Consider the following 12236-nt stretch of genomic DNA (forward strand, 5'->3'; position numbering starts at 1 on the left):
CTCGCTCTGTCACCTAGGCTGGGGTACAGTGGCGTGATCTCGTCTCACTGCAACCTCTCCCTCACAGGTTCAAGCGATTCTCCTGCCTCAGCCTCCTGAGTAGCTGTGATTACAGGCGTGCACCACCATGCCCAGCTAATTGTTTTTCTTTTTTTTTTTTTCATGATGGAGTCTCGCTCTGTTGCCCAGGCTAGAGTGCAGTGGTGCGATCTTGGCTCACTGCAACCTCTGCCTCCTCAGTTCAAGCGATTCTTCTGCCTCAGCCTCTAGAGTAGATGTGACTACAGGTGCCTGCCACCACACACGGCTAATTTTTATTTTTTTTTTTAGTAGAGATGCGGTTTCACCAGGCCAGGCTGGTCTCGAACTCCTGACCTCGTGATCTGCCCACCTCAGCCTCCCAAAATGCTGGGATTACAGGCATGAGCCACCGTGCCTGGCCCTAATTTATATTTTTAGTAGAAACGGGGTTTCACCATGTTGGTCAGGTTGGTCTCAAACTCCTGACCTCAGGTGATCAACCTGTCTCAGCCTCCCAAAGTGCTGGGATTACAGGCATGAACCACCATGCCTGGCCTGACCTAGAACTTTCAAATTTGCTATATGTCTTTTGGCTCTAAGCCCCTTGACCATAGGGGTCCCACCAAGGGACAGGATGGACCCAGGGAAGGCAGCCATGCCACCCCAGCAACACAATGAGATAAAATAAAAGTTTGGTGACCACTGATGTTGCCTCTGACAAATCTAGGCCAGAATGAGGAAAAAGTAAATCAAAAATAAAATTCTAAACCCCCAACCATCTGAATGGACCCCTCCTGTTGGCCAAAGGCATTCCAAAGTTAACCTGAAAAACTAGTTCAGGTCATGAAGGGAAAGAGAAGTTGGACATGCCTCATTATTCCCTCCTCCCTTTTGGAATTCAGACACTGCTGACCAGCATTATCTGAAGACTGATAGAACGGACTCTTTAAATCTGATAAGAAACATTTACAATCTATTCTCTCCAAAGCCTGCTACCTGGAGGCTTCATCTGCATGATAAAACCTTGGTCTCCACAACCTCTTATCATAACCTAGACACTCCCTTCTATTGATCCCAGGTCTCTGGATTATAACTCAACCAATTGCCAATCACAAAATCTTTGAATTTGCCTATGACCTGGAAGCCCCCACTTCCAGTTGTCCCACGTTTCTGGCCTGAACCAATGTACATATTATATGTATTGATCGATATCTTATATCTCTCTAAAATGTATAAAACCAAGTTATAGGGTGACCACTTTGGGCACATGTTTGCAGATCTCCTGAGGGCTGTGTCACAGGCCACTGGTCACTTATTTGGCTCAGAAAAAAACCTTTTCAAGTATTTTAGAGTTTGACTCTTTTTGTTGATAATATTTAACATCCTATAGTTATGACAGCCTAATTTGAATTTATACAGCTTAACTTCAATAACATACTAAAATTCTGCTCCTTTAAAACTTGTTCTCAACCGTTTTAGTTTTTTTTTTTTTAATTTTATTTTTATTTTTTATTTTAACAGAATTTTACTCTATCACCCAGGCTGGACTGCAGTGGAACAATCTTGGCTCACTGCAGCCTCCACTTCCTGGGTTCAAGTGATTCTCCTGCCCCAGCCTCACAAGTAGCTGGGATTACAGGTGCCAGCCACCATGCCTAGCTAATTTTTTGTATTTTTAGTAGAGGTGGGGTTTCACCATGTTGGCCAGCCTGGTCTCGAACTCCTGACATCAGATGATCCACCAGCTTTGGCCTCCCAAAGTACTGGGATTATAGGCATGAACTACCATGCCCAGGTCTTTCTAGTTCTTGATATCACAAAATTATGTCTTTATTCATTTTGTGCCCCCAAAACATAAAGTAGTAATTATTTTAAAGGCACTGGTCTCTTAAATCATGTGGAAAACAAAAAGTAGAGTTACAAACCATTGTTACAGTAATACTAACTTTGCCAGGCGTGGTGGCTCACGCCACCAGGTGATCCACCCACGTAGGTTGCCCAGCCTGGGGAACGAGAGTGCAACTCCATCTCAAAAAAACAAAAACAAATAAACAACAACAAAACAATACTAGCTTTTTTTTTTTTTTTTTTTTTTGAGACAGAGCTTCGCTCTTGTTGCCCAGGCTGGAGTGCAATGGCACGATCTTTGCTCACTGCAACCTCCGCCTCCTGGGTTCAAGCGGTTCTCCTGCCTCAGCCTCCCAAGTAGCTGGGATTACAGGTGTGCACCATCATGCCCGGCTAATTTTTGTATTTTTCGTAGAGATGGGGTTTTACCATGTTGGTCAGGCTGGTCTCGAACTCCTGACCTCAGGCAATCCACCTGCCTTGGCCTCCCAAAGTGCTGGGATTACAAGCATGAGCCACTGTGCCCAGTCAATCTCAGCACTTTTGGAAGCTGAGGCTGGCAGACCACTTGAGGTCAGGGGGTCAAGAGCAGGCTGGCCAACATGCTGAAACTGTGTCTCTACTAAAAATACAAAAATTAGCTGGGCATGGTGGCAAATGCCATAATCCCAGTTACTTGGGAAGCTGAGGCAGGAGGATCGTTTTGAGCCTGGGATGTGGAGGTTGGAGTGAGCCGTGATTGCAATACTGCACCCCAGCCTGGGCAACAGAGCAAGACCCTGCCTCAAAAAAAAAAAAAAAAAAAGCACAAAGCTTTTTGAGAAATCACTTTCAAAAACAGTACATTTGTAGTTGGGGAAGGTTAATTGAACCTAAAATATAAGAATCCTGGATCCCAAAATCTGGAGCCAGTATTACCAGCATGAATCTAACCCAAGCCCAGTATACAAGCCACCTAGAGCTGAAGAGTGATTTACTCTCTTTGCTTTATTAAATTATTCAGTACACTGCTGTTCTGACTCTTCTGTTGTTCGAAGAAGGTGATACTGTGGAAAGCAGAGAGATCTGGCTTTTGAGTATTGAATTCATTAAACATTTCAAAAATACGTCACTGATATTTTGACACTCCTGAGAGTTCATTGATAAGAAAACCTGCTGATGAGAATCAATATTTATTTTGAAAGGTTTTTATCATTCTAATTCTTCTAAAACCTGGTTTCCTAAATACTGGTTATAAAAGCTATCAGAAGGCCGGGCGCGGTGGCTCACGCTTACAATTCCAGCACTTTGGGAGGCCAAGGCGGGTGGATCACGAGGTCAGGAGATCGAGACCATTCTGGCTAACACGGTGAAACCCCCATCTCTACTAAAAGTACAAAAAATTAGGTGGGTGTGGTGGCTGATGCCTGTAGTCCCAGCTACTCGGGAGACTGAGGCAGGAGAATGGCGTGAACCCAGGACGGGGAGCTTGCAGTGAGCCGAGATCACACCACTGCACTCCAGCCTGGGCAACAGAGTGAGACTCTGTCTCAAAAAAAAAAAAAAAAAAAAAAGCTATCGGAAGATAATGCTTACAAGTAAAGAGGGTCTTTCCTCGAGCTACAGCATTTTCAGTGTACTCTGGCTAATTTTTTTTGGTTTGTTTTTGAGACAGAGTCTTGCTCTGTCACCCAGGCTGAAGTGCAGTGGCACGATCTTGGCTCACTCCTCCGCCTCCTGGGTTCAAGCAATTCTCCTGCCTCAGCTTCCTGAGTAGCTGGGACTACAGGCACATGCCTCCACGCCCGGCTCATTTTTTGTATTTTAGTAGAGACGAGGTTCCACCATGTTGCCCAGGCCGGTCGCGTACTCCTGAGCTCAGGCAGTCCGCCCGCCTCGACCTCCCAAAGTGCTGGGATGACAGGTGTGAGCCACTGTGCCCAGCCACTCTGGCTATTTTTTTTAAAAAAAGGAATTAAATGAGTTTGCTTCTGCAGACGACCATTTTCTTTCAGTGTAGCTGCCCTTGTTCTCTCTCCCAGTGTGCATGCAACGCATGTACAGGAGGTTCTTGACCTTAGATATAAATTGTAAAATTCCAAATATTTGAACTGGTTTATCCCAACATAAGGTCTCCTTTCTGCTTTAATTTATTTCAGCCTGCAGATGTGCCAGTGTCTTTAGGTCAGTTTCAAGTTTTTGAAATGGGAATAAGTGACACTGAAGGAAGATTTTAATAAATGAAACAGCTGTGTGACCTAGGAATATAACCTTGTGCTCTTAGGGAAGGACATTCTTATCTTTTTTTTTTAAACGGAAGACCTTTATGATAAACGCTGGAGTACAGACAGTACATGCAGGTGGCATGCAGGGTCTTGCATGTACTTAACGTCTTGAAAGTCCTTCTGCATTTTCTTTTCTTCATCTTCTTTTCAATCCTGATATGCAAAGTGTATTTTGCCATTAAAACAATTAACACTATTAAAACACTGCAGCATCTGGCTGGGCGCAGTCGCTCCAGCCTCTAATCCCGCACTTTGGGAGGCTGAGGCGGGTGGATTACTTGAGGTCAGGAGTTCAAGAGCAGCCTGTCCAACATGGTGAAACCCCCTCTCTACTAAAAATACAAAAATTAGCTGGGTGTGGTGGTAGGTGCCTGTAGTCTCAGCTTTTCGGGAGGCTGAGGCAGGAGGATCACTTGAACCTGGGAGGCAGAGGTTGCAGTGAGCCAAGATCATGCCACCGCACTCCAGCCTTGGCAATAAAGGGAGACTCCCTCTCAAAAAAAAAAAAAAAAAGAAACAACAACAACAAAACACTGCAGCATCTGAAATGATGCTAACAGGATTAGGGCGATGGACTGTCTTAGTAGTAATGGTAGTAAAAGCATTAACAATCATAGCAGTAATATAGAGGAATTAACTTTTATTGAATAGTTAATATGTTTAAGGCACCCTGTCATTTAGTCCTCACAATAACCCTTATTATCTTCATTTGACAGATGGAGAGACTGAGGCTCCGAAAGATTCATTTACAAATCCAAAGTCATATAGCTAGAAAGTGGCGAATTTGCACCCACATCTGATTCTGGAGCTGACACTCTAAGCCAGTGTGCTGCTCTGTCTCTCCATAGCTAAACTTTTCATAGACTCACAGGATGTTGGTGCAGGAAAGGACTGCTTATCTGGGCACCCCACCTTTCATTTCCTTCAAGTCTTGAGATCTTTTTGAACTAGAAGCATGCATTTAGAAGTGATATTGATATCACCATCTCCTGTTGGTAGATAGATCATTGAGTGGGAAGAAGAGGGTTCAAGCGATTCTCCTGCCTCAGCCTCCCTAGTAGCCGCCATGCCCAACTAATTTTTGTATTTTCAGTAGAGACAGGGTTTCACCACGTTGGCCAGGCTGGTCTCGAACTCCTGACCTCAGGTGATCTGCTGCCTTGCCCTCCCAGAGTGCTGGGATTACTCCCAGAGTACATGAGCCACCACACCAGGCCAGGGCAAACCCTTTCAAGCAGGAGTTCCAGTATACTGAGAGGTGGAAATGCAGTCGATGTGAAGTCCTAGCAGTAGCAACCAGCAGAGCTGGCCTTCTTCCAGGCTTGGAGATCCCCTGCCAGAAGCTCATCTCACCATATGCAGGCAGACCTCTTCATTTTGGAAAGGAAGACACTGAGGGACAGAGAGACCAAGCCCAGCAGGAAGTCAGTCACTTTAGTAAAGGGAATGGTCCACTAGTCTATCAGTTTCATGAATGTAGAGTCTGTGCCTGCCTTGTACAACCCTCTATTTGCAGTGACCAACAATAAGTAGTAGGACTGTAAATTTATGTTATAATGAATTCATTACCATTATTTAAAGTGGCATGTTCATGCTTTTTTTTTTTTTTTTTTTTTTGAGATAGAGGCTAACTCTGTCACCTAGGTTGGAATGCAGTGGTGTGATCTCAGCTCACTGCAACCTCCACCTCCTAGGTTCGAGCGATTCTCTTGCCTGAGCCTCCTGAGTAGCTGAGAATACAGGCATGTGCCACCACACCCAGCAACTTTTTGTATTTTCAGTAGAGATGGGATTTTGCCGTATTGCCCAGGCTGGTCTCGAACTCCTGGCCTCAGGTGATCCATCTGCCTTGGCCTCCCAAAATGCTGGGATTACAGGCATAAGCCACTGTGCCCAGCCCCCATGCTCTTGATTTCCTATCTCTGTACCTGGCTTTTCTCTGACCCCACTGGTGCTATTGTTAGAAGTATCTCATTTGGAGGTGAAAGGAAGGAAAATAAATACAGCAGTCTTATCTTTTAAATAAATACAGCAGTCTTATCTCACTCTCCTCTGAGATCTGTCTGGCCATTGTTGGCAATTTCATCTGGGCATCAGCAATTGCTAGTGACAGCCCTACATCTGGGACTCACTTTCCTGTTTGGTATAAATGTTTCTGGAGATTAGAATAAGGGAAGAGAAGAAGTTTTAGCATTTCTGTATCTCAGTCCCAAAGAAGTTTAAAAGGCACATGCAAATGACAATCCCATAAAACAAAATCAACTGAGCAAAAATCAATGCTCTGCCCAATAGGGACCATCTTTAAGAAGCTTTAAGTGAAGTTTACCTTGAAAGTGGTAATAATTTCATTAGAAGCTTCAGGAAGCAAGTGCCTTTATGGCAGAATGACTGATGTTACTCCTAGGACCCCATGGAATTGTAAAATTTTATCTCTGTTCTGTGTAAGTCAACCTAAGTCAAACAGAAATATTAGTGTTTGGGTACATTAAAACATCTTTAACTTGTCCTTTCATTTTGGTTTGCCTTTTGACAGGATATAATCACAGATCCATTTAAGCTTGCAGAAGAGTCTGACAGTATGAAGTCCAGATGTGTCCCTGATGCTGCTGGAGGCTGCTGTGGCACAAAGAAAAGCTGCTAAATCTAGAGCCAACCAGGGGATCACAGTAGTGGGCAAGAGTGATTTGCATGTTTTTTAACCTGCTTTTCCACATAGCACAGACCATAAGAAACAACAAATGGGGCTGGACATGGTGGCTCATGCCTATAATCCCAGCACTTTGGGAGGCGGAGACAGGCAGATCACCTGAGGTCAGGAGTTTGATACCAGCCTGGCCAACATGGTAAAATCCTGTCTCTACTAAAAACACAAAAAAATTAGCTGGGCATGGTGGTGCACATCTATAGTCCCAGCTACTAAGGAGGCTGATGCAGGAGAATTGCTTGAACCCAGGAAGTGGAGGCTGCAGTGAGTCAACATTGTGCCACTATACTCCAGCCTGGGCAACAGAGCAAGACTTTGTCTCAAAAGAAAAAAAAAAGAAAAAAAAAAACAACAAATGGCAGAGAGCCACCATATTCCAAATCACTGAAAAAAATAAATGAATTATTTTCACGAGGCATTGATTAAAGATTCACAGCAAATCATATGAAGACTTGTTAAGCAGACTTTTTTCTATTTCCTAATTCAAAGTTCTGGTGCCACGTAGTGGTCAGAAATGGAACAGAGAAGCTGTCTTAAGGCTTGTTTAAGAAGCAGGAAAGGCATCAGAAGAAGTAACAGTTGGCAGAGGGGCTCAGGAAAAATATCTTCCTTCTGATCTTTTGCATAGCACCCTTTGGACTTTTCATCATGTTTGCTTATTAAACAAAGCTCCTACTGCCATCATACTAATCATGCCAAAGATTGCCAAATCATGTTTGGTAGGAGAACTTTTGAGGTAGCTTTTAAGCAAATGCTTTTTTTTTTTTTTTCTTTTTCCTTTTTTTGCAATAGAATTAAGAAAACAAATTAATCATAAACATCTTTGAATCAAGTATCTCAAGAAAACAAATGAATAACAAATATCTCACCCTAATGACTGATGACATAGTGATTATCTGTTGTAAATTATCCTAACTGGATCAGGAATAGAGTTCGATTGTTTTTTAAAAAGAGAGCTAAGAGATGTAAAAATGACCAGGCATGGTGGTGTGTACCTGTAGTCCCAGCTACTGGGGAGGCTGAAGCAAGAGGATCGCTTGAGCCCAGGATTTCCAGGCTGCAGTGAGCTATGATCGCACCACTGCACTCCAGCTGGGTGACAGAGCAAGACCCTGTCTCTAAAAAACAAATAAATAGGCTGGGTGTGGTGGCTCACTCCTGTAATCCCAGCACTTTGGGAGGTCAAGGCGGGTGGATCACTTGAGGTCAGGAGTTTGAGACCAGCCTGACCAACATGGTGAGACCCCATCTCTACTAAAAATTCAAAACTTACTGGGTGTGGTGGCATGTGCCTGTAATCCCAGCTACTCCAGAGGCCAAGGCACGAGAATTGCTTGAACCTGGGAGGTGGAGGTTGTAGTGAGCCAAGATCGCGCCACCGCACTCCAGCCTGAGTGACAGAGTGAGACTCTGTCAAAGAAAGAGAGAGAGAGGAAGGGGAGGGGAGGGGAGGGGAGGGGAGGGGAGGGGAGGGAAGAAAGAGATGTAAACATGGTAAGTTTTCTTTTTCTTTATAAGGTGTCCTGGTTAAACTTTTAGCAAAATGATAGATCTAGTTTTTCCATAGTTAAAGAATATTAAGAACATTAAAGAAAGGTTCAAGGATGGTAAATAACTTGAATTCCAGCTGTACTTGAAGACTTTATTGGAGGACACAGAGAGGTATAAGTCATGGTCATTATCATCAGGAGCTGGATAATTCAGTTTTTAAATAACAGCTTTCAGGCCGGGTGTGGTGGCTCACACCTGTAATCCCAGCACTTTGGGTGGCTGAAGTGGGTGGATTGCTTGCTTGAGCTCAGGAGTTCGAGACCAGCCTGGGCAACATGGTGAAACCCTGTCTCTACTAAAAATTCAAAAAATTAGCTCGGCGTGGTGGTGCGTGCCTGCAATCCCAGCTACTTGAGGCTGAGGCACGAGAATTGCTTGAATCCAGTGGGTGGATGTTGCAGTGACCTGAGATTGTGCCACTGCACTCCAGGCTGGGCAACAGGGCGAGACTCTGTCTCAAAAACAAAAAATAAAAATAAATAAACAAACAGCCTTCAACCAATCAAGGGTTTTGATGTCAACCAGTTGCCCTGGGCTCAGTACAAAAAGAACCAGGGGCATGGCATGGTCCAGGGGATTTTGAACTAGGGGTTTGAGAATTTTAAGGCATGTAAAACATTGGAATGGATGCCATAGGATAGACATCTGTTTTAAGAAAGCTGTTTAATATGGAGAAATTCTCAGATTTTTGAGTAGGTTCAGCTATAGAGCCTAACTTACTATTACAGACAGAGGAAAGAACTAGGTAGTATCTTTTTAAGTCCTATTCACCTCCATGATCTTGATTTTAAACATGCTTGCTTGGTTCTAGAGCGCCGTGTCTATCTAGTCATAACCTACTTTAATGTGAAAATGGTACATTACAGCATTAGCTACAATGGTACAGCTAGAATAAGCATACTTTGCTCTTCATGAGCACAAGATGGCCCTGCTTGGGGGGAACTGATTGAAGGGTGTTTTGTTGACTGGGTGTGGTGGTTCATGCCTATAATCCCAGCACTTTGGGAGGCTGAGGTGAGTGGATCACTTGAGGCCAGGAGTTCAAGACCAGCCTGGCTAATATGGCAAAACCCTGTCTCTACTAAAAATACAAAAATTAGTCAGGCATGGTGGCCAATGCCTATAATCTCAGCTACTTAGGTGGCTGAGGCACAAGACTCGCTTGAACCTGGGAAGTGGAGGTTGCAGTGAGCCGAGATCCCACCACTGCACTCCAACCTGGGTGGCAGAGCGAGACTCTGTCTCAGAAAAAAAAAAAAAGGGAGGTGTTTTGTTTATTTGGTTTATTAGGCTTTTTTGCATTTACAAGGAGAGGGTATTAGCTTTTTACTTGTCATTCTGAACTCTCAGTTCCCCAAAAAGATGTTGAGTAATGGGATTGGGCTGGGCAACTTAGCAAGACCCCATCTCTAAAAAATAAAATTTTTATTTTTTATTTTTTTCAAGACGGAGTCTTGCTCTGTTGCCCAGGCTGTAGTGCAGTGGCATGATCTTGGCTCACTGCAACCTCGACCTCCCAGGTTCAAGTGATTCTCTTGCCTCAGTCTCCCGAGTAGCTGAGATTACAGGCGTGTGCCACCACACCCTGCTAATTTTTGTAATTTTAGTAGAGACAAGGTTTCACCATGTCAGCCAGGGTGGTCTCAAACTCCTGACCTCATGATCCACATGCCTTGGCCTCCCAAAGTTCTGGGATTACAGGTGTGAGCCACTGCGCCCAGCCTAAAAAATAAAAAAAATTAAAAAATAAAAAAAGAATCATGGAAGCCTGCAGAAACTTTTCAGCTTACCAACTCAGGGAGTCCCAGCAGTAGCCTCAACAGGCCCCCACCCCCACATCCAGTCATGCATAGCTGAAAAGGGCATGGCTTTGTGCCAAGACAGACCCAGAGCCTGCTCCTCCTATTTATTCTTGGCCTTTACTTGGATGGCTCCAGGGAAGCAGCTGAGGTAGTCACTCATTCTGCCATGTTAAGATGGGAATTATATTAAATGAATCTGGCAAGACATGGGAACTGTCTATCCTTTCTTTCATTCATTCGCTAAATAGTAATTATCTCCTGTGTACCAGGAACTGTTCTAGGCACTGTTTGCTAAAATGGAATATTATGAACCCCATGGACCAAGAGGACAAAAACTGCTGAGTGTATTTTTTAAACTTTGTTGGTACCTGTCCTGACTTCTGTGATTTGCCAATTTTCTTCAACCACGCACCACAGTTTGGGTCCAAACAAAGGTTCTTTTGTCTGAGAGTCAGTAGAAGGAGATCTCATTAGGGTAAAAATGAACTCTTTTTGAGGGTACAGTGAACTATGATCATGCTACTGCACTCCAGCCTGGGTGACAGAGCAAGACCTTGTCTCTCAAAAAAAAAAAAAATTCTTTTGCAAATTAGAAGCTGGAATTATACAATCCTAACAATAACTTATGATGAGCTTTACTGTTTCATTCCAGTTTCTGTTCAGCTGCTGACCCTGCAATTCCTGAAAGCACAGCTCCCACTGAGGTTAACGCGAGTGTTATGTGAATGTAAGTTTTGTATTTAATTTCCTCCTGCTGAGTGAGCCTTGCTTGTCTTGGACTCACAATTGTAACAATTCCCTTCCGCAATGGGAACATGGTGGCCCCACCTTCCATGTGGCAGGGCCATGCTGCAGTGCAATGCTCCAGGTGAGGGGAAAGATCAATTTAGAACCAAAATATTCTGCCCTAATACTACTTCACTGCCTCATATAGTAACACAATGCCTCATAATACATTGTCCAGAAGCCAGAGAGAGTAAAAATGTAGACTGGCCAGTCAATGATGTTCTAAGTACAGTGTAATCCAGACCTGGGTCTGATAACTTTTTTTTTTTTTTTAAATAAATGGGGTCTTGCTATCTTGTCCAGGCCAGACTTGAACTTCTGGGCTCAAGTGATCCCCCCATCTCAGCTTCCCAGGTAACTGGGACTGCAGGTACATGCCAGTGAGCTCCTCATCTCTAACTTTTAAACTATGCCTAAAGCCACTAACTTTTTTCTCATTGGTGGAGTGAAAAGTGATGCAGGAGACAGCAAGTAAGTATTCTTTTAGATCTGGCTCTGCCACTGAACTAGTTATTTGGCCATAGGAACATCATTTGTCCACTTTAGGATTCACTTTCCCCATCTGTCAAGTGAAGGCACTGAACTTGGAAGACTCTCAAGTTCCCTTCCAGATGGAGAAACAGATTTATGGGTCTGGATTCTGTAGAGGTCATAGTGTTTTTTCCAATTTTTTACAATCAGTTGCCCACATTTATAAATCAGAAAATTCTGTATAAAATATGAATTTGGGCTGGGCACGATGGCTCACGCCTGTAATCCCAGCACTTTGGGAAGCCAAGGAGGGCAGATCAGGAGTTCAAAACCAGCCTGGCCAACATGGTGAAACCCTGTCTCTACTAAAGATATAAAAATTAGCCACGTTTGGTGCCTGTAGTCCCAGCTACTTGGGAGGCCGAGGCAGGAGAATCACTTGAACCTGGGAGGCGGAGGTTGCAGTGAGTTGAGATCACGCCACTGCACTCCCAGCCTGGGTGACAGAGTAAGACTCTGTCTCAAAATAATAATAATAATAAAAAATATATATTTCATATATATCATATATAATATATATTTCATATAGATATATATGATATATTTCATATATATCATGTATATTTCATATATATGATATATATTTCATATATATGATGTATATTTCATATGATATATCATATATATCACATATATATGAATTTGGGGCTTCTTGAAAAATCGAAAATGCTGGCAATAGCAGCCCTACATTTCTGCATAGTTGTGACGGGCATAGCTGAGTAATGGGTT

The 12236-nt window shown here is 43.5% G+C and overlaps 1 protein-coding gene across 1 annotated transcript in view; it reads left to right on the top strand.

Moving 5' to 3' along the window:
• Positions 1-7280, top strand: part of AS3MT (arsenite methyltransferase) — a 30267-nt gene extending 22987 nt beyond the window's left edge. The window contains exon 11 of the mRNA XM_005566326.5: positions 6667-7280. Coding sequence (XP_005566383.1) covers positions 6667-6774 — 108 coding nt within the window. The 3' untranslated portion in view covers positions 6775-7280. The remainder of the gene's footprint in view (positions 1-6666) is intronic.
• Positions 7281-12236: the final 4956 nt, after the last annotated feature.

Source organism: Macaca fascicularis, chromosome 9, assembly GCF_037993035.2.
Source record: "Macaca fascicularis isolate 582-1 chromosome 9, T2T-MFA8v1.1".
Taxonomy (NCBI): Eukaryota; Metazoa; Chordata; class Mammalia; order Primates; family Cercopithecidae; genus Macaca; species Macaca fascicularis.